This window comes from Stegastes partitus, unplaced genomic scaffold, assembly GCF_000690725.1.
Source record: "Stegastes partitus isolate 25-593 unplaced genomic scaffold, Stegastes_partitus-1.0.2 Scaffold6, whole genome shotgun sequence".
Lineage (NCBI taxonomy): Eukaryota > Metazoa > Chordata > Actinopteri > Pomacentridae > Stegastes > Stegastes partitus.
Window position 1 is genome coordinate 1,700,076 of NW_007577737.1, and position 22,594 is coordinate 1,722,669.

Consider the following 22,594-nt stretch of genomic DNA (forward strand, 5'->3'; position numbering starts at 1 on the left):
GAGAGAGAGAGAGAGATCATATTTAGCATTCATTGCTAGAAAGTTGAATTTGAAGAAATTTACCATCATAGTAAAGGTTTTCTTTCAACATCAAATCTCAGGAACGGCATCCTGTTTTTGTCTGTGTTTTCAATCATGACTCATTTTCGTTTGACATACTACAGTCGTGACTCGATAATCGACCCTTAACAATCCTAAACCTTGCTATCCGACAGGTTTTTAGGAAAAACGAACAGAACCCACAAAAACAGCCTTAACATACCGACAGCCTTGGATTCTGACTCCAACACAAATGAATGGATCATAAACAGACTTGTGTAGAAGTTGACAACAAGCTGTTGGACACCCATTAATGTGAGTCAGGTGTGTTGCAGTACGGAAGCGTCTAAAACCTGCAGGACAGTAGCTCACCAGGACCAGAGTTGGAGATCTCTGCCCTGGAGGGATCCTTCTGTCCCAGGAGCGCTTTAGGATCCCCTGACAGAGCTGGAGGAAGTGACTGTGCTTAAACTTGCTGTTGAACTGCAATCAAGTCTAGAAAAGCGATGGCTGATAATGACACGCTAACAATATCCAACATTCTGTATGATATTTTTTAATGTTTTTATGTAGTAATACAGTCACATAAATAACAAAGGGTGTGCAAAAGTAAGTACATTCTTAGTTTCCGGCATCCACTGTGTTTAGCCTTACACTCTGACAAGCAAACACTGTACTTGAATATGTTACTAGCCCTGCCTGTAAAGCTGACAATAACTGTTATCAGTGTTCATCGACGTGTCACAAAGATAATAGAGTAAAATACATTCATATTGGTTGAAACATTATAATATGAGAGTTCCTGTGGAGGTCACAGTCCCTTTGCGACCACAGAAACTCTTGCATAACTCAGTCACCTATTCATAGCGAGTTAAAACTGCTTTTCAGAATATTTACATTCAAAACATATTGAAAAGTTGTGCTTGCATGCAAAGGTTTGCTCCCAAACCTGGAACCTAACGTTAGATTTTTGAAGCAAAAACAAGTAAATGCAACCTCTGCAACAAACAGACGGTAAAAACAAGCCGTTAGTTAAATGTGAATGAGCTGTTAGTTGTTTTATGTACCCAGGGAGGAGGAGAACACAATGTGCAAAACTTTTAGATGAAGAGAAGAATGAAGAGCAAGAAGACTCTTAACTGTTTGCAAAAAGAGGGTCAGTAAGTTGTGACCCAGTCGGGTGACCGTAGTTTTGTACATGTTAATGTTTGTTTGTTGCAGGGTTTGTTTTATGTAATTTTCTCTTCAAAAAATAAACTACATCTATAATTAATCTGTGGGGTGGGAATGCAGTCGTTTGCATACATCTATATATCTTAAAGGAAATGTACAACTGATTTGGCAGACAACTATAAGTTTGGTAAATAATGGACATTGTGCAGTATAGATGAGCAGCCACAACATTAAAACCACCTGCTTCATAGTGTTCAGGTTGTAGGGTGGGGAGTTCATGGGGCTACATGGGGTTGGGATCTTGGGAATCTGGCGGCCGGGACGTTGCCTCGGAGTTCTTGTCAAAGCCCTTGAGCCGTTCCTGAGCAGTTCTGGCAACGAAGTGCATTGTGCTGTTGGGGAGGTTACTGGCATCAGGGAGCGCCATGGAGAATCTCAGTCGAGGACAAAGGTTTTGGGGGGTGGTATGTGCCACAAACAAAGGTTCCACAGGCGATCATAGCATCAAAACAAGATGACCACTGTTATGTGGTTCCTTGTCAGTGGTTTTGTTGTTGTGGCTGATCAATATATAGATATAGATAGAGTATCGGACTACAGTCACTCAGCCCTTACATACAAAAAGTAAATCAAAACAGAATAAAGGTACAAGCTGAAGGGTAGATTGACTGTAGTGCCCCTGAGATGCAAAACACAACAACCTTTCAGAAAACACTACGTTCTGTTTCTAAAAGCTTTTGTATTTACTTTGTTTTGTTTCCTGATGTCACCGTGTTTAGAACCTCAGCACCACCACAGCTCACAGATCCTGGAGTCAGATAAGACGCCTGTAAAAACGTGCAAAGCAATAAGCTAAACAGAATACTGAACATTTCCTAACCAAAGATGTAAAAGCCCTTCAAGTCTGCTGTTGTATCAGACATCAACTGTCACAGAAAGCAGCATCATTACGTTTCTCTGTCGGTGGAATCGTGAACTCTGTCAAAACCATCAGCAGCAGCAGTTGTTCAGAGAAATGCAGGAACTTGCACACTTGATCTAAAAGTAACACAGAAGGAGCATGCACAGTTTTCTGAGGATCCACCGTTATGAGGCGGTCGTGTCTCCCAATACAAACACATCACATCCTAAAGATGCAAAGAGCCCCTGGTTGGCCACTCGTCTAGTTTAAAGTAGTGCCAACTATCAGTGCCATCAACAGAGAAACCATTCACTTTGATTATTCACCAGGATTGTATTGATTCTGGTCATCTTCATTTTGGAAAGACGATTACTTGTCATCTGTTAAGATGTTGTGTCCATGTTAAATGTGTCTCTCTGTGCCTCTAGTTTATAACTTATAAGATATATCCACAAACAACTGGCGAATCATCATCACCGGTAAGTCTGGTTTCTAACTAGTACATCATCATTCATACATCAGTTTAACATTTTTTTCAGTGGAAACAGATTTGTTAATGTCTACCGTTATGCATGCATTCTTTCTAAACTCTAAATCCACTCATTTAGGAAGCACATGATGTCTAAAATGTCCTGTAGTCTAAATGATGAGGGATGAGAAAGACGTTTAGAGGTTAACTAGCCGACGAGCTACAAGCCAAACAACTGTCTGACTTTGTTCTGTAGCAGCTCACCTTAAATTGCTTCCACCTGAAAATGCTGCGTTATCTCCACCTGCAGGCAGCCACTCAGTCTTCTGAAGCAAACATATTTTGAATAAAAAGTTGATGCCAGTTACAAATTAGATTTACAAATATGGATTTATAGATACATGTATAAATCACTCCTCATTTAGACGTGACTTAATGGAGTTTTGAGGGGATTTTGTCTGAAATAGAAGAAGCCCAAAAGAGTGCACACAAATGGGTAGAAATTCATAACTATATTTCTGTCATAAGCTGCATAACAAGTTAAAAACCAGACTTACAGATGTGACTCCCTTAGCATGTGTTTCTGGATCGTATTTTTCGAGTTACAGATGAGGCTGATTTAACCCCCACAGACATTTTACCGCTATCTCTCTCACCCCTAAAGAAGTACTTTTCCTACCAAACCACACCTTAACCATCATGGTGTCAGAGATAAAACTGAATCAGTCTTGTAAGAGTAACTTCTAACAGTTTGGAAAGGCACTGACATCAGAGAATGGAACACAATGAGAAGTTTTTCATTTAGAAGATTGCTTGTCAAGAAGACGATCAACTCAGGAAGTCAACTCCATGGTCTGTGCATCTGCCATGGGCGTGTTCATATGAAAGAGGCAGAGAAAGGAAAAATTTCTACCACCAGAGTGGCATATTTCACCAATGAAGGGCAAACCATAATATATCATAAATGTACACATAATAAAGACTTAAAGTAACACAGCTGCAGCAGCAACAGCAGGAGAGACTGCTGTCAGTAAGTAGGCCGTAAGTTAACAGGCTAATCAGTGACACGACCAAATCATTAGAACACATGTACATCTGACTGTGATCACAGCTGTGTATTTTATCCAGTGAATTCTTCTGGGCTCTAAGACTCTCTTCCAGCTACAACCTTGTTATCTTCCCCTCTCACTATCTGTTGAGCTCCATGAGATCTTCCAGGAACGGTGATGCCATTTCCAAGAGAGCTGATTGGTCAGACGCTGGTGTTTAACACACGTTGAACTGTTGTCTGGAACCGGACCTGCTTTGGCATTCAGCAAACGCTATAATGCTAAGATGTGAACCACCATCATAGTCCTGAAAACCTGAGTAGAATCCTAAAGCTAACCTCAAGCCCTGTTTGGTAGCACAGACCTCAGCTGATTTTCTGTCATCAAACAGTCTCTTCAGATGATCAAGTTTCTTTCCCTGATTCCAGGTTGTCTTGGTTCCTCTCTGTGTGCATCTTTTCCCAGCATGTCTGCCTTGTGTCTAATGCAGAATGGATTATGCAGAGGCAGATTTAATGCTGAGGCAAACCTGGTGGAACCCTGTGGAACCCTCCAGAGCACGGAGAGTCACCGAGCTCCTCTAGTAAGAAGAACAACAGTGAATTTAGTCTTGTGGTGGTCGGTGCCAACAGCAGATGGTCCAAGTGCCTATAAGGGGCCTGCAGACCCCAGGAGATGCCATCAGCTACTACCGGTAAAGAGCTAAAAGCAAAAATCACAGAAGAGTGGGAAGAGTCTGTAGCTGTTTATGAGGTTATCCAATTGCTTATGTTCTTTATATTTCTTGCTTATTGTTATCAGGAGATGCTGTACTGCTGCTGCAGGCCTCAGCAGGTTCTGGAGTTGTTTTCTGCAGAAGGTTTTTTGAGTGATGATCTCTATTTGTTTATTAATGGTGTGAATTTCTATTTTTAGCATTGTAAACAGAGTACGAGATCCTGTGGATACGGTTCCTCTTTTCATTAACACTGTGTTGGCTGCTGTCGTGACGAGGCCTTGATGCTTCTGACTGTTTCTGTGACAGAGTGATCCCCTTTGGTCAAGTGATCATGGAAATCATAACAACCCAAAGCAGAACTGAAAAATTAAACAAGCCACTGTCACAAGTCATCTACTCAACAGCAAAACAGCGGAATAAATAGTAAAACTGAACTTTAACGTGTGTATTGTTGGTCTCTAAGCTAGAAAACACAAGAACAAGAACGTATTTTCATTGGAATAGATCATAATCATGTGTAGCTCTGTGAAATATGCCGAGGGTTAGATCTCCTCTGGAATGTCTTGAAGATCTGAAAAAGAAAATCAGAAGTCAGTACTCTGCTCACCTGAAACTGCAGTAAAATAGCATCTCAGTGGTATCATTGGACACGTCACCAGTATCCTGCTATGTCATGTGAGGAGGAACTGCTGAAGTTGAACAAAGTCTAAAATGGTTTAAAGTTCATCTTGTTCCTGTTGTATGTTGGTTTTAATGTCATGGTCCCGACTTCACCTCTCCCCTTTAAGCCTCTGCTTCTGGTGTTCGTTCCCTCCTGCTCCCCCATTCTTCCCTTCAAGGTTATTCAGCTGCCGACGTGTTGCTAGACCAACTCTCAGCAGCAGTCTGCCTGCTCCAGTAGTCTGGGCTTTCTAGTCGATTCATTTTTGTTGTGTCTCTGATTCAGACTTGAACTTACCTTTGGCCATGATCAGCCAGAAGCCCCACCTGGATCCCCACCTGGATCCACACCACCTACCCCATTCTCTATACACCATTCCAACTAAAAGTCTTCCCTCCCCAGAAACCAGTTAACATCTCCCAAGTCCTGCCACCTCCCTCAACCTACCAAAGCCTGCTGGCCCGTTATAAACTCCGAGGTCACTCCTCTGTAATATAACCAGTCTCTCTGCTCTGCTCTGCTTTCTGAGGTCATCGTTCTGAACAAAACCAAATCAGTCATTTCATGTTCTTTCTGTACCCTGACCTTTGGAGCCTTCTGATGTGGTCCCGTCATCATCATCTGACGTCACGTCTACCTCCAAGTCACTGCCTTCCTGGAAGCGATCTGATTGGTGGACAGGTTCCTGATTGGCTTGTGGGGAGGAAACCACCCGTCCTGGCATCAACGATAAAGGCTAAAACAGAAAGAGAAGAGAGAAGGAACGTGGGTGTCACGCGCTTCAGAGTAAACCCACTCCTTATGGTTGCAGAAGGTCCTGTGAGATGCTCGGGGAGTTTGCCTGATGGATCTTAGTTTAAAACTTGATAGTCGGGCTAACAGGTCGCCTCAGGCTCTGAAATCTAACAAATCATAAAGTCTGTTCCATGTTGTTCTCCTAACATCATGGAACTGCAATACAGTTGGTCTTACTTGCGAAGCTGGCTCCCCCTGCTGGAGGGAAGCAGGCGTGACACCGCTGCAGACCTTCATGTTTCGGACCTGCCTCTCCAGCTTGGCCCGGGCCCTCTCGCTGTCCTTGAAGCGGCTCTCGGCATCCCGCAGCCTGAGCAGCTCCTCCTGCAGTAGGCTGTGCTGCCTCTGTAACAGAGCCAGCTCTCCGATGGTCGACCCTGCGCTGCACTCCCGATGTCCCCCGTCTCGCCCCAGAGGGCGCCATACTCCAGCTGGAGCTGGTGTCACAGTGTCTTGTGGCTGAAGCAGCAGCTCCAAGATCGAGTCTTGTTTGATAACTGCAGCCTGCAAGATAGGTTTCAGAACCCGTTGGCTCGGGGCTACAGTCACAGCCTGGAAGTCCTGAGCTCTGGACTAACACAGCGTTGGTCGATGAAGTGTGTATGTGCGGTGATTTCAGTATTCAGCATCTACTCACCTGAAGTGCGTGAAGATAAATGCTGAGATTCACCAGCCTCTGACAGATCTCCTGAAACACAAGCAACACATTTATAGCTGATGTCTGACTCGAATGCACACACACTTCATATAATCTTGAGCCCTACTTACCATGTGTGACGGCTTGTCTTGGCTCCTCATGCAGTCCTTCAGAAGGTCGAGTGTTCCACAAACAGGAGGGTGAAAAAAAACATGAGAACGAAGATGCAGAATATACGAACAGGACAACAACAGTCACTTAAAATGCACAATAAAATAAAATGTGTTTATGTTAATATGTTGAGGTCCTGTGTACTCTGGCAGCACTGAGGAAGTCAGTTTAGAGATTCAAATGGCAGATGAAGTTAGGAACCTATAGGTTGCATAATACGTTACAATAATTTAACCTCACCAGTGTTTGTTGTACTTTTGTTTATTTGTCTGACATAATTTTCTCTCTCTTTTAGCCTCACCACAACTGGTTGAGGCAGAAGAAGATGCTAATGATGATTTGAAAATGATGAATGAGCACTCAGCCCTTGATCCAAAAACTCTTTCCAATTAACTTAGTCTCAGGCCCAGCTCACCTTCGTTGTCAAGAAATGGTGAATTCCATTGACCAGCAGATCTTGGTCACCTGAGAAGAGACGAACACAGCAGTCACTCTGCTAGTCTGCAGGATAAAAGGTGTTTTAATCAGCATCTGACTGCTTCAAAACAGTAAACAGGAAGTAGATTTATTGTCACATCCTCCTCCTAGTCTTAGGCCATGTTCTTGTCTTCCTGTTTTATTTTATTACCACTTCCTGTTTCGTGTCCAAACTCACCCTCTGTCTCATTCCCTGGTCTTTGTCTGCTGTTCTGCCTCGCTCTAATGTGCTCCACCTGTGTGTCATGGCCTCCTCTGTCCCGGTGTATATAGACTCAATATTCCTCATCTGTTCATCTTGTGCAGGGGTGTCCAATCCTGGTCCTCGAGGGCCACAGTCCTGCATGTTTTAGATGTTTCCCTCTTCCAACACACCTGATTCAAATGATCAGGATCGTTATCAGGCCTCCACAAACCTGAAAGATGAGCTGATCATTTTAATCAGGTGTGTTGGAAGAGAGAAACATCTAAAACATGCTGGACTGTGGCCCTCGAGGACCAGGACTGGACACCCCTGGTCTTGTGCCTCTGGCCAGAGTGCCAGCCTTGGCTAGGTATGGATGTACATTCATGTTACATCCACATCTAGCCACAACAGACTCTAACGAACCCCTTGGTGTCAGGGGGAGCACTAACGACTCACATAACGAGGGGGAGGAACAACAAACCCCCAATTGAAACCTAAACTCAGGTGTTAATGGCTCCTTAAGGACATCAGTATCTGGAACTCCCAACTAGTCAGTCAGAGCTGATGAAGCCTCTTGGAAGAGAGGTGGAACGTCTTCAAGGAACTCAAGCAGGTCCAGTTGCTACGATTAATCTACCAGAATAGTTAATCTAAAAGGTTATTCTTGGTATGTTATTGGTGCAGTTTTGTGCTGCTGGTAGGAATGATGAGTCTTGATGTATGTTGTGTTGACCGACTCACTCACTGGATTCTAACACCTCCATGTGGTTGTGATGGCACAAGATGGGGATGTTCATGCTGGAGCCCAGGAGAAGGTCGCTTAACCTGTCCACTGTGGAAACACACACATGCACACACAGCCGTATGACTGAACTTTCACACGCTTCACTTTCTGTACACTTTACTGCACTGTAGATTTATTTTTAATATATTTTTCATAAAGTATTATATATATTTCTCAATACTTTGAATACAAATTCAAACATTATTGTTATATATTGGCCAATACTGCTTTTGTGTAAATAGTTTGGGCTGTCATTCACATAATATTGATGCAAAAATTCTGTTTTATTGCCCCTAGCTGAGTGGACTGTATTTTTATTCCCCACTTCATGAATATGTTATAAATTACTACTTCTAACTATAAGTAATGTCCAAACTGACCAATGGGGTATGATGCTTTGGCCTGTCCGGCTGTCAGACTGTCAGACTACATTATCTACTTTTAATGTGAATAAAACTCTTTACCTTCAGCTGTAGCGTCTAGCAGGAGTTTTTCTGCCCGGGGAGCTTGTGGTGTGTCGGCCCTGAACAAGTAGCGGGTGGTGAGAGGCTGGAGGCCCTCCTGACCGCTGGTCACCTCCGCCAGCTCACAGAATAACGTCACCCTCTCCTGCAGGAGCTCCAGCATCTCCTGGTCCTTCTGCTGGAGGTCAGCTGTGGGCGGGTGAGGATTCATCAGTTACGTGCTGAACACAAACACGATGCAGGGCTACAGATGCTGCCTGTTCTCACTGCCTGTGTCTGCATGCTGCCACCTAAACCAGGTACATACTCCTAACACGTGTAGATGCACTTTGTGTTACATTGTACTTGTATGAAAAGTCCTATATGAATAAAGTCTGATTGATCGATTGACTGGTTGAATATTTGACCAAGTCAAAAAAAAACACACACACAATTACAAAGGCAAAGTTCTCTTTTTCATTCACTTTCAACTCGTTAAATTCAGTTGTATTTGTTGCATTAAATCATAACTATGACAATAAAATGAGTCATCTCAGGGTACTTTACATATTATGTTCAGAGAGAAGCCCATATGGCTGGTTGTAGTTTAAAAACAGTGCTGGGTGAATATTTGGGAATTTGGGCACCTTTACATTTAGAGGACCTCCTAAAATTAAACTTTTATTGTTGGCCAGTCCCAGATTTATGAATTTCCCTTCACCTCTCTGATTCGCTCAGTGAGAGTCAAAGAGTTATGAACTCGTTTAGCTCATTGATAAATCTCCTCACATGGAAATACAAAGTCAGCTTCAAACCAAAATGCTCACGTAGGATGTTGGAAGCAGCTTTCAAATAAACATGTTCATCAGCTGATGATGAGGTTTGAGTCTGATTATCAGCTTTTATTGCTTTTGATTTTCCTCAAATCTCAGACTCATGGCAGGAAAACGAGGTGCCTGGTTTATACTGAGACTGTGATCATTTAAGAGAAACTAAAGCAGCATAAGAAAAATCCACCTGTGATTGGCCACAAATGGTTGTCTCCTGACCTTTGAGTCTCCTGAGATGGGCCTTGTGTTCGGTCTCTATGAGCGGGAACTCCTCTCTTGATGGACACCTGAGCAGACAAAAGCACACAAATCCTGCCATCACTGATCAGTTGTCATCACTTTCCTATTGTTAGTAATGTGATTTTGTTCTTGATAAAAGGAGTAACATGAGCAGATGCAGAATCCCAGGTGGCTGTGGACCAACTTGCTTTGGCAAACCAGCATGGATGTGATAATATATGGAGCTCCAATATGAAGGGATATGATGGGTTGTTGCAGGCACGGGAGGGATCAAGGGATTAGTCCTGCAACTGAACTTATCGAAACTATTGAACATTCAGTCAAACTATTTTCTAATTTTTATTGGTGACGTTTCTACTATCAGTACATACTGCCATTGCTAGGGTTAGGGTTAGGCCTACCTACTCATAGAGCTTATGATGGACTGTGTTGTCTGTTTACTTATGAATTAGTAGTGTTGTGGAATAGACTAATACCAAAACGCCATTGGAACAAGCACGCTGATGTGTTGTTGAAGCCAATTGAAGCTTCATTTGGGAGCCTTACCTGTGAAAGTACAGGCCAGCTTAAGAAGAAACGTGTGCCCTCAGTCTAACCTGGCAGCTTTCTACCTCTCATGGCGAGAATAGGAACTGAAATACAAGAGTGCTCTGTCTGCACATAGAGCAGCATATTGCTCTGACTTCATCGGCGACAATAGATTTTTGAGTTATTCCTTAAAATTACAGGAAGTGTTTGTACACGTAGTTGCTCACTTGCTGACGGTGTGTTGGATGTGGCGTATCCACATGTTCTTATCCTCCTTGCTGGCAGCGTGGAACTCGTACATCTCAGGAGGGGAGGAATCGCTGATGAGGAACATGCCTCGCTCCTGATTGGCTATATCCCTCACTATCAGGTTCTGAAGGGACAGCACTGGAGGCTTGTCCTGAATTACACAGCAGAGCGTTGTTACAGAAAAACACAGAAAAGATAAGAGGATGACAGGAAAAAGTGCAGTTTTTGTCAATTTTATTCACTTCTGGGATACACGTTCTTACCATGCATGAAAAGATGTATCTCTGGTCTTTCTCCTGCAGAAACACCAGGATGTCTGTCATCAATAGGACCTGCATATCTACACACACACACACACACACACACACACACACACACACACACACACACATAATAAATTGACTGACAATACAACCGCACACCAAAAACAGTCAAGTTCATAACAACAAAACTGCCTCCTGTTGTTCATGTTCAATACTGTTGATGCAGAAATTGCAAGAACACTTTGGTAGTGTGGATCTGAAACCATCACAAACCAGTCAGTTCCCTCTTTGTTTGTATGTTGTCCAACCTAGATCACAGGTACCAGCTATGACGGGCACTGCAGTAGAGTGGGTTCAGCTATAACAACAAGCCTTTGTGTGAGGGAGTTCAGAACTGGAGCTTTCTTTATAGTGGATAGTCATCATTCCTAATCTATGTTCATTTTATTATGTGCAGCACCTGACTGGACCTAGAAAAACCACATTCACTTACTTTACACCCACACTAATCTTTTCATCACGCTGTGTACCTTTGAGCCGGGATCCTGGGGTTTTCCAGAACAGAGTCCCGTTGTGGACCAGTTTGCGGCGGAGCAGCTCTCCGGTCTTGAAGAGTCCGCCGTCCCTAACTCTGGCCTCAGCCCGGGGATCCAGCTTGGCCTGGATCTCTTGCAGCCGCTGTGTCTTCTCCAGTTCCTCCATCTGCAAAGCAGGATAAAAGTCATCTTCCATTTGGAGTCGAACACTTGAGTTCTGGGTCGAACATTTCTGGGTCTTTGGGGGTCCAGGTATGAATTTTTGGACCCATGCGGACGTGTGCTGCTGACTTAATGATTAACGTCACGATTAAACTGCACTGTTTGTCCACAGCTCAGAGAACATAAAGATGCAAGAATCACATATAATCTCATATATTTGATTGTTTGAATGCATAGTATATAAATATATATAACTATATATAATTATTTATATATATATATATACATAGATATATATACATACATACATACATACAAACACACACACATATATATATATATATACATACATATACATACATACATACATACATAAAAACATACATATATATATATATATATAACTTAGCATAACCATAGTTTTGGGTGATATTAGTCTATCAGAGAAGGACCCACAGAATGCTGCGGTATTGAAGGTAAGTATTTAAATGCATTGGTACCTGTTGGTCTATTGAACTAAGAAGTTCTCTGACCATCAGGAGAGCTTGTGCCAGAGAGGAAGCTTCTTCATCATCGTCTTGGGTGAGAAACAAATAAACAGGATTATCGTGGATGCACAAAAACCAAAGGCATTAAACACAATGTAGAGATATTATTCAACCATTATTATAGCACATTGTTTCTCCCAGCAGGTAAATTGGATAAAGTACAACATGTATTATCTAAATGTATAAACATATTATTACTTTCATTTTCATTTTGTTGCTGAGATACCACATGTGCATGAAGCAGTAGACAGATAAAGCCATGATGGCGGTTCTGACTCACCGGTGGTGTTGTCCAGAATGCGCTGAATCAGAACCGGGTACTTGGAGATCCGCTGAGTCACCAACAGGATGCACTCTGGAACACCATGGCAACGTAGCAAGGGTCCTCGACTCAACCGCTGCTCAGAGACGGCGAGAGGCAAACACACACTGACTACACTCTCATGGCTGTTGTTTCCTCTTCATTGCGTTTGAAAGGCCTATTTCAGGATACTGACAACACCACTGGCTAGCAGCACAAAGTCAGGACAAACTAACTGGAAAATATGGAGAAAAACTGCAAAATATATGCCTTTGTGGGAACATCAGTCCTTCATACTGGTATAATGTTTACTGTTGTCATGTTGTTGTATGACGGGGAGATATTAGCAACGGTCCATCGTCCTTATGTGGGGTTTTGGACATAAACAGATTGTGCTATTTCTCTGCACTGGATGCTTAATAGATGTATGACGAGGCACAGACACAATAAATCAGTGACAGTCCAACAGGAAACCAATACAGGGTACAACCCTGCAAACACTGACTGCACCTAGCGGTGAGTTTGTCTTGTGAAAAAAAAGTTCACCAAAGTGTTTTTTTTTTTTCACAAAAAAACCCCCAAAACATCTGAGGTAAGAAATAAGCCACGTATCTCCTTATTTTAGGACAACAATGGTTAGTTTCTACATTTTTGGGGAGTCTCCAGAGGCAGTAGCCTAGACCTCAACTTTATGCAAAGGAGCAGCGGCCAACATGATGCCCCGTCTCTCAAAACACAATGTGGTGCTACCAGAAGGCACGGCTTACATAGAATATGACAGTTACTTTGATTTGGATCTTGTGTGCGCTCGCCTACAAGTCGTGTATTTCGATGTGCTTCTCTCACCCGTATGAAGAACTGGAACCTCTTGTCTCTGGCCAGAAGCTCCTTGTACAGTTTGACGGCCTTCAGGTGGCGGCTGCAGAACTCAGCGTAGGTTTTCTGCATGTCGTCTGCACACTGGCCTGAGAACTGGCAGAAGAACACACACAAGTTAGGTCTAGGTGAGAAAGATCTGCTGCTGGAACATGAAGGAAAGAAGCACTGGTCAAACCCGACAGCATGATCAGTGTCTGTCTACACAACTATTGCCAAGGAAAAAACACAGAAACGTGCAAAGTCAGCCACAAACATTAGCATCTAAATACTTAAACAGTCACCTGCTCCAGTAATATGTCCCCCAGCTGGTGAATGGTGAAGTTGTGGCAGGATCCAGGCTGCAGGCTGCTGTGACGCCGCAGCAGAAGTTGTGCAAGAAAGTTGGAGTGTATCCTGATCAGCTGGTCCAGGCAGGGGAAGACGGTGTGCACGGTGCTGGGCTCCAGCTGCAACTCCTCCAGCATGCCCTGTCGGAACACCCGCTCCATGATGTGCAGCGTTCGCATGTGGTGGAGTTCTGTCTGGATGAGCTCTAAGGAAGACACACACCCTCAAAGTCAGCCAACCAACAGCTGAGAGGGAGAAACCACTCCCTGACAATCTTAAATGAAACTTAAGGGTTTCACCGTAGATGACATCCTGCCTCTTGATGACATTTTTACGATGTGCCTGCAAATAGCTGCTGTCCACTGCCATGCTCCACGAGTCGGCCTGGAAGTCCTGGCCCTCCAGCTCCATCTCCTCCAGCACAGAAGTGTAGTACATGTCTCCTGAGCAGTGAGAGAAAAGCGTCAGTATGAAAGGTTAAAAAGATTGTAGACTCTACAGACACCCACAAAGCCCTCCATCACCAGCCTGCTCCACCACTACACCCCCTCTGGTAACCTCTGGTCTTCTGATGCCCACCTCCTCTCCACACCACCAACCTGGGGGGACAGAGCTTTCTCTGTCACCGTCCCCACCCTCTGGAGCTCCTCACCACCAAACATCCATAATCACCCGAACCGGTCCGCCTTAACATCACTCACCAAAACTCACCTCTGCAACAATGCTGTTAATGTGAGATTGTTTTTAAATGCACTCAATGCTTTTTGCTTTCTGCTGTTGTTTTTATTCCCTGTGCAGCGTCTTCGAGCATTCGGAAAATAAGTAAAATGTATTATTATACCAACAACAAAGCTTTCAAAAGACATCTCTCGTTCATATAAAGAGTTATAAAAAAAAAAAAATTAAAATTCACAGCTCAGGCTTGACGTCTGAACGTCTTCACTACTAAAATGTAATTATCCCCTAAAGAACAATCATGTTTCATCCATACAGTGAAATAATAGATCTCCATAATAACATAAAGAAGCTGTTTCATGAGCATAATAGGTGCTTTTACTTAACACTGATTCTTTCCCACTTCTCACCACCCACCACACTTGCTTCCACCAGTTCCATTACAGCATTGTGTGTTTCATCCACTCAGTGTTTGGGTCTGATGTATTTCAACAGTTTACCGATTCCTTTAAGTCAGGGGGTGTACAGACAGGTATATGAACTCGTCACCCCCCGTCTCACCTATCAAGCTTGTTTCCCATCTACGGTCAGCAACAACAGTCTACATACACTTGTTGTAAAGGCAGTTTCAGCAAAGCCCTTTAGTCTGCTGCTGGACTGCTACTGATGGCTGAGTTTAGTCTGGACACGAAAGATGATGAGCAGAAGTGGATCCAGTCGGTCCCAATGACCAGTTATTGCATTTATTGTTGCTGAATTACAGAAATAAAATTTAAAAAAGCTTTCAATTAAAGAGTCTTTAAGAAGTTCCTTGATGTTGTTTGCCTTCCTCAGCTACACCCAGATGCTGTGGCAGCTGGTTCTGAAGCCTTCCCCTGTGGGCTCCACCTTTAACTTCCTCCACACACCAACAACAGGAAATCACATAAACACACAGCTCAGTTTGGCTCATACACTCGTTCAGACCTCGTGTGTCGTGGCAGTCTTAAGTTTCCAGTGACTCCTATAACACTCCAGTGATTCTACATCCAGAGTTATAGGAGTCGCTGGAAACTCAAGACAGGTGGAGCACATGTGTAGGTGAACTTTAGTTTTTTACTATTAAATGTTTTGAAGCAAATTATGTTTCATGATGAACCTGATTCATCTTTTGCACAATTTCTTATTTCTGGGCACCGTGTTACTAAAACTGCAGATTTTTTCAGCTCAGTCCTCATGCTGATGGACTTGCAGTCATTCAGTACTATTTCTTTTTTAAAGTTTTTTTGGGCCTTTTTGCCTTTATTAGATAGGACTGCTGAGAGGGAGATAGGAAAGTGGGGGAGAAGAATGGGGGAAGGACTTGCAGCAAAGGGTCATGAGCGGGACTTGACCCACGACCGCTGGGGACTATGATCTGTACATGGGTTGCCAGCTCAACCAGTTGAGCTACAGCAGCAGCCCATACCAGGACCTATTTGATCAACCTGCTATGATGTGATGGCACATGCACCATTATACTGTTAAAAGAATGACCAATGTTGTTCCTGTATTAGTCCGCTATCCTCTAAAGCAGGGGTGTCGAACTCCGGTCCTCGAGGGCCACAATTCTGCATGTTTTAGATGTTTCCCTCTTCCAACACACCTGATTCAAATGATCAGGATTGTTATCAGGCTTCTGCAGAACTTGATGATGAGCTGATCATTTGAATCAGGTGTGTTGGAAGAGGGAAACATCTAAAACATGCAAGATTGTGGCCCTCGAGGACCGGAGTTCAACACCCCTGCTCTAAAGCAATAAAACTGTACTGGACAATGCAATAAACATAGACCGAGCTGCCTGCAGTCTTGTGAGCACATCATGTACATGACTGTGACTCAGAGGGTATCCAGATATTGCAGCCACTTCAACATACAGGTCGTGATGTTTTCATACCATCATCGTTGAGGGACTCCACTGACATCGCTCTGTTCCTGAAGCTGAGGGAGTCCGTGGACTGAGACAGGATCCTGCGCAGCCCCAACGGAGACTCATCATTCAGATTCCTGTAACACACAGTATATAACATTTGATATACCAACTACTATGAAGACAAACTAGAGAAGTAAGCAAAGTGGAGGCAATATCCCCCTGTTTGTTTGTTTATCTGTTTGTTTGTTTTCCTTCTCTACTGCCAGTTTGAATAAATGAAAAATGAAACCAGGTGAGTGGGAAACATCGGCCCTGCTGGCTGGTGGAGGTGGGACTCACCCTGCGATGTTGTTGGTGGAGACGCTCTTGGACAGGGACAGGCCGGAGAGGCCACGGCGGGAACCCAGCAGAGACTGTCGGAAGCTCTCTGAAGGGTAGATGGCCGACGTGGGACGTTCACGCATCCCTGGAGCTGACAAAAGAAAAGGATGCAGGTACAGAAAAGTAAGTGTGACGAGAAGAGCTAAAATGGAGTAAAAAGGAATAAAATGGCAGCATGTTTAGGAGGAAGATGAAAAACCAGAAGTAGAAAGGGAAAGAGGACAGCAGGGCAGCATTTAGAAAAAGACAAGAATAACTAACAGGAAGGAAAACAGGACGAGTGAAGCGTGACGTAGCTGCAGAGGAAGGAGGGACCTATGTATGAAAACACTGTGACAGGAGTTCTTACTTTTGGTGCGCAGCGTCACGTTATTCCTCATCAGGGTCATCTTCTGTTGCTTTATTAAACATATACACAGATTACAGTTAAAACGACATCATTCTTTTATATATTATTCGTTTTTAAGCCATGTGTTGATGTCACAGTTCACCCACTGGAGCAGTTTATAACAGCATCTTATAACATGTGATTAAAAGCAGGTATTTAATGACACACACACATTTCAAGTCCAGTGTCAGATTTCCACAGCCGGGGATGGGTTCTGGTGCTGTGTCATCTGCTGACGTTTGTCCACTGAGTTTTACTAAGTCCAGAGTCAAGGCATCTGTCAACTAAGAGATTTTACACCTACGGACAATTTAGAATCACCAATTAACCTCAGCATGTTTCTGGACTGTGGGAGGAAGCCGGAGAACCCGGAGAGAACCCACGCTGCACGGGGAGAACATGGAGACTCCACGCAGAAAGATCCCGGGTGTCCTCACCGGGACACCAACCGGCAACCTTCTAGCTGTGAGGCGACGAAGCTAACCACTGAGATACCTGCAGCTTATGGTATCAGTAAAGGCAATATAAGTTCACAAACAGTCAGTTTGGGGGAGCAATAAAACTGATAAATAATAAAATAATGAATAAAAAGCCCCATAGCTATAGCTCACCTGGTTGAGCTGGTGTCCCATGTGCAGGGCTAAAGTCCCAATGTGGAGGTCATGAGCTCGAATCCTGCTCATGACCTTTACCACATGTCCTCCCCCCATTCTTCTCCCCTACTTTCCTGTCTCTCTCTCACTAACACTATCCAATAAAGGCACAAAGGCCAAAAAAATAGCTTTTAAAAAAAAAAAGCCCCATAAGCTGTAGCCCGTAATTTACTAATTAACTTTCTAGTTAAGTGTAAAATTAGAAAATCAGATAGTTTATACTGAATATCTGCCTTTTCTCTCTCTGTCTCCATTATTTTGGTTTCTTCGTGTACATGTGTGTTATTAGTTTCTTAAACCTCACTCAGAACCTGCTCTTTTTAAATGCAGCATGTTTCAGTTCCTCTTCTGTTGAGATGTGAAAACGGGTTGTCGCTGGAGTCACATGGGGCCAGTTTGATGAAAAGTTTAGGACTACATTTCTACAGGCCCTGTGGTCACCAGATCTCTAAACCTGCCAGTGGACCGATCTCACAGTGAGATCCAGGACATGATTCCCAGCTGATGATCAGAGATTTAAGCACGTTTTTCTCCTAATTACCCACTTTAGTGTGACTGGGCAGAAAAGGAAATGCCATGACTGTTAAATACTATACACTAAAACAAGCTGAATCCTACCACATACATACCTGTAAATAAAACACACATTAATCATGATGATTGGTGGCGTAGAGTTTCTCTTACCCTCTGTTTCATCTTGACGCAGTTGGGCAGAGTGTCTCGACATCGGTTGTGGATAGTCACATTGCATGCTGGAAAATATAAAGACATGAGACTTAAAATGAAACATAAAGAATCCAAATCAGCTATCTTATGGGCCGGACCCACAAATGAACCCTTTCAGATGTTCTAGTGAAGGCGTTTCACCACATACCAAGAGTTTATTCCCCAAAAAACAACACTGCTTGACATTCGCAGACAAAAATGAAATGATTCCTGTTCATGGGGCAACGCTGTTGAATATGCCAACAATACACACCTGATGCATTTAGACAGTACAACCAAACATTCATTCAGTAGTCTTGACTCACTAATATGTTGTTATGCTGTTGACTAGAAGTGAATTATTAGTGAAAGTTAAGATTCTTGCTCTTTGGTATCATTCTCATCGTCTGGCTCCTGAGCTCTGTGCACAATGTGAGGCTGGAAAATAACCTTCATGCTGGAAAAGGTGCCTGTAGAAGATCCTATTGATCGACACATTCTCAATGAGCTACCTTGGAGGCAGAGGAGTGTCCATGATTATTCTTTATCCCCATAAACTATAATGTCCATCATTTTATTTTAATCTTTTTGGTCAAAACTGAAACTAGATGTTCAGCTATAGCTATGTCTCACTGCATGTAAAAGCAGCAGTGGACCAGCTGGACTTACTGGGGCAGCTGAGCGCCTCCTTTGCAGTGATGCTCTTGTTGCATGCTGAGCACAGGGTAGTTCCCGACACGGTCAGCGAGGTGAAGAGGTGGCCGTTGCTGTAACGCGCCTCCCTCTCCCTCGCCGCTTTCTCTCGCTCCCTCATGCGCTCTCTTTCTTTATTCTGTAAGAAATCACAAAGACAATGCAAGACTCGTTGATGTTGATGAAGAGAAAAGAGAACTGATTTGTCTGTCCACTGATGTCTCCCAGCATCACAGTAACTACATGTGCACATATATACAACAAATAAACAATCCATCAATGCAGTGTCCCATTGTGGTGTGCTGCTCACAAAGGAAACTAACCAAATGCACAAAGGTCATTGACAGTAGACCTGAATGCAGTCTTTATAATCCTTGTTGAAAGGCTGGATGAGACCCCAGAGTTACCATCCTGTCCGTTAAGGTTCACACACAAAACCCTAAAACATCCCACTGGTTGACTTTAGTACCACCAACAAGGCCAGAAACTCCCAGCTGATCAATAAGACCAGTGTATGCTTTGCTGCATTCTGAGGTTTTAGAAGAGCCATTCTGTCTTTACTGTTCCTGTCCTTGTGTTAACTGGTCCTGTTTACTGGCTTTATTTATAGGCAGCGCAGCTTTCTAGCTTTACTGTAGCTTCAGTGACAGTTTAGCTTCCCCAGTATGGTTGAATCTGTTTAAGTAATTATTATGTTTGTTCTCTGATTTGAATCATATTCTCCTGAACTAGTTTTTCTCTCCAGGGCCTGTGGTACTGCTCTTCTTAGTATTTGATAGTGTTGTTAGATCTTCCAGTATATCTGTAAATGTTTAGGTAACCTGCCAAGTTCTTAAAGTTTCCCTTTAGAGAGCTCAGTTTGCCATATTGGCTTCATTCTGTTTGTTCCTAGTTATCCTAGTCCTCCTAGTCCTCCTAGTCCTCCTGGCCTTCCAGGTGCAGGTTCACCTTCCCCTCTTGCAGTCACCAGTCACCTGCACTCTCCATTCCCTGTGTGTGTCCTTGGTTCTTTGTATTCCTGTCATTGCAACAAACCTCTTTTGCTGATTTTACATCTGCTTGTGTTTGATGTCTGCACCGGTGTTCCTTTTATACAAAATCCTGCATTTCTGTTGTCCAGTAAAACCCACAAAAATGCAATGTAATCTGTAAATCTGTGCTCATAATGCACAGACAAATGCATAATGATGTGCTGCTATATCTGTGCCTCTAATTTACCAGAACGCTACCTTCAGAGCGACTGGAAAGCCAGCTGCTAGAATCAGAGATGACACAGCGCTCTGGATGTAAGTAGGATGGAACAGATAATTACCTTAGTCATGTCTGTGATGGACAAAAATGTTTCAGATGGAAATTATCTGGTATCAGAAATTATACATGAAGGAAGCGGATAGCATGGCGACACATACCTTAAACTGCAACTGTTTGAAGTTATTGCATGTTGTATCTATTAGTTCAGTATGTCGCTACAGAAACAAGCATTAAAATAATCTAAAAGTTTAGCTATAACTTGATCTAACATGAAAAAATTCATACAACTGCTCCTTTTTAGATTTAGAAATGAATGATGATCCTTGCCTTAAAACAGGCTGCAGCATCAGAAGCTATGTCACTCTACTTTTTTAGGTTTCACTTATTCCACAACATGGACAGGTGTGACATCTCCAACGTTTTTTTTGCTCTTATTCTGGTCAACCTGAAAACCTTTAGAGCATCCATATGTCCATAGTACTGACAGTGCTGTTTAGAATAAATACGGCTTTGTCAGTCTTATGATTTAATGATTAATTGATATCACAAAAAGTAGGAGCCTGCAGTCCCATCGTGATACTGCAACATCAGAACATTGTTAAAGACGACAGGGTTGAGGAAGTTAAGAAAAAAAAGCATTACATGGGGAGTTAGGGCGAATGCAAGTCAGCTACAAGATGTTTCATGACTTTTTGACTCATGCAGCAAGTTGTTGTCGGCTTTTGGTCATAGTCCTTTTCATAAAACAGGGACTGATCACCATTTATCAGAGGAAAACCTCCCTGTGTCAGTGTTGTCCTACAGCCTTGTCTTATTTCAGCTTCCATCCATCCATCATCTCTACACCTTAATCCTCACGAGGGTCATGGGGGGCTGGAGCCTATCCCAGCTGACTCAGGGTGAAGGCAGGTTCACCTGGACAGGTAACCAGTCTATCACAGGGCTACACTTAAAGACAGACAACCAAGCACACTCACACTCACACCTACGGACAATTTACAATCACCAATTAACCTCAACATGTTTCTGGACTGTGGGAGGAAGCCGGAGAACCCGGAGAGAACCCACGCTGCACGGGGAGAACATGGAGACTCCACACAGAAAGATCCCGAGTGTCACAACCTTGCAGCCCCATTGCAAGTTTGCTGTCTTTTTTTATCAGAGGAAAACCTCCCTGGTTTACTCTCTGTGTCAGTGTTGTCCTGTAGCCTTGTCTCATTTCAGCTTGCACAATTTAATTAATAATAATAATAATAATAATAATTTACCAATTTCTCACTCCATGCAACACAGTTTATTTTTAGAGGAGCAGGGAAATGAACTTTCAAACCTTTCCTTATTTGAGACACATTCAGTGTTTTCTTCTCCACCCTGTTGGTTGTCTAAACACGTACTTTCGCAATGCAAGACTTGCTGTAACATTGAAGAGCCTGAAGGCTGCATGTCAACACTATGACCTGATCCTCACATGACCGCGTCAGACTGTAATCCACTGTGAACCGCTGTTGGAATAATTACTGCTGTGCCTTCACACCATACAGACAGCAGAGTCTCATTACAGGCTGCTGCAGGGACTCCCAGGATTCATTTGGCCAAATACAGCTGTGAACAAAAATGTACATACTAGTAATTGCCATGTGTATCTACCAGAACCTGTCTACATGTCTACATGCCCCAAACACAACCTAAACACCAAATAAATGAACTATCACACATGGACATCGACATAGCGCCACCCAGTCAACCCACTCGCCACATTTCTGGCTCCAGCGCTTTGGTGCTTTATGCAACAGCCCTCAGACCAAAGCAGATGGTCCACAGATTCCAGACATGTCCATCAAAGCTCTATGAGATCAAAGCATCAGCGAGAAACAACCCAAAGAACAGCACAAACCCAAACCGCTTCATCACACTGGAGCTGGAAAATGTCTCTTACCTTAGCTGTTCAGCCATGAAAAGTTTGTTGTAGCGGTAAATCCACACCGGAATCAGTTAGTACTACTTCCTGTGTTACACTGAAATCACTCCGGGCGTCTTATGGAGGCTCCGTTAGCCTCAGGGAGCCAAGGAGGGAACACTCGCTCAGCAAGCGGCTCGTCTTCAAGATGGCGCTCTGCTGATTCTGATTGGCTAACAGTGCTGCCAATCTCATGTTGGTGGCTATTGCTATAGTCTATAGGCTCTAACGATTCGAAGGAGGTGTCAATCACTGAAACCGACCAATCATGACAGAGATACAGCCTTGCATCACCACAGGAGCTTCACAGCAGTCTGACCAGCATCAGGGCAGGAGGCCAACACAGACAGCGGTCTGGTTGGATGTTCAGGAAACTAAAGAGCTGCTGTACGTGGATGTATTGAACACCATCAGTGATATACTAGTGGAATATATAGTTTGTACATGAGAACATTCAGATGGTCACCAGTGAGCCAGAATGTGAGCTCGCCTGAACTGTCTTCACTTTATCAGAGTCAGAATGTTCACATGTTGTGCTCTGATCTGGGAGAGGTTCAGAGCTGCAGCTCGATCATTACAACGAGATCATTATCCTGAAAGGGCTTTTTCCTTTTTTAAGGTGAACCTGAAAAT

At 43.4% G+C, this 22,594-nt stretch overlaps 1 protein-coding gene across 1 annotated transcript in view; it reads right to left on the reverse strand.

Annotated features, from left to right (window-relative positions):
- Positions 1-579: 579 nt before the first annotated feature.
- The window catches only part of arhgef2a (Rho guanine nucleotide exchange factor (GEF) 2a), a 25,703-nt gene continuing 3,688 nt past the window's right edge, over positions 580-22,594 (reverse strand). The window contains exons 2-23 of the mRNA XM_008281256.1: positions 18,730-18,892; positions 18,040-18,107; positions 16,664-16,712; positions 16,273-16,405; positions 15,958-16,067; positions 13,667-13,810; positions 13,322-13,572; positions 13,008-13,133; positions 12,141-12,258; positions 11,813-11,889; positions 11,145-11,316; positions 10,615-10,691; positions 10,330-10,502; positions 9,554-9,621; positions 8,526-8,714; positions 8,023-8,109; positions 7,029-7,078; positions 6,574-6,609; positions 6,443-6,493; positions 5,983-6,309; positions 5,596-5,746; positions 580-4,920 (exon numbers count right to left, since the gene is read on the reverse strand). Of these exons, the coding sequence (XP_008279478.1) occupies positions 4,892-4,920; positions 5,596-5,746; positions 5,983-6,309; positions 6,443-6,493; positions 6,574-6,609; positions 7,029-7,078; positions 8,023-8,109; positions 8,526-8,714; positions 9,554-9,621; positions 10,330-10,502; positions 10,615-10,691; positions 11,145-11,316; positions 11,813-11,889; positions 12,141-12,258; positions 13,008-13,133; positions 13,322-13,572; positions 13,667-13,810; positions 15,958-16,067; positions 16,273-16,405; positions 16,664-16,712; positions 18,040-18,107; positions 18,730-18,892 (2,649 nt within the window). The 3' untranslated portion in view covers positions 580-4,891. The remainder of the gene's footprint in view (positions 4,921-5,595; positions 5,747-5,982; positions 6,310-6,442; positions 6,494-6,573; positions 6,610-7,028; positions 7,079-8,022; positions 8,110-8,525; positions 8,715-9,553; positions 9,622-10,329; positions 10,503-10,614; positions 10,692-11,144; positions 11,317-11,812; positions 11,890-12,140; positions 12,259-13,007; positions 13,134-13,321; positions 13,573-13,666; positions 13,811-15,957; positions 16,068-16,272; positions 16,406-16,663; positions 16,713-18,039; positions 18,108-18,729; positions 18,893-22,594) is intronic.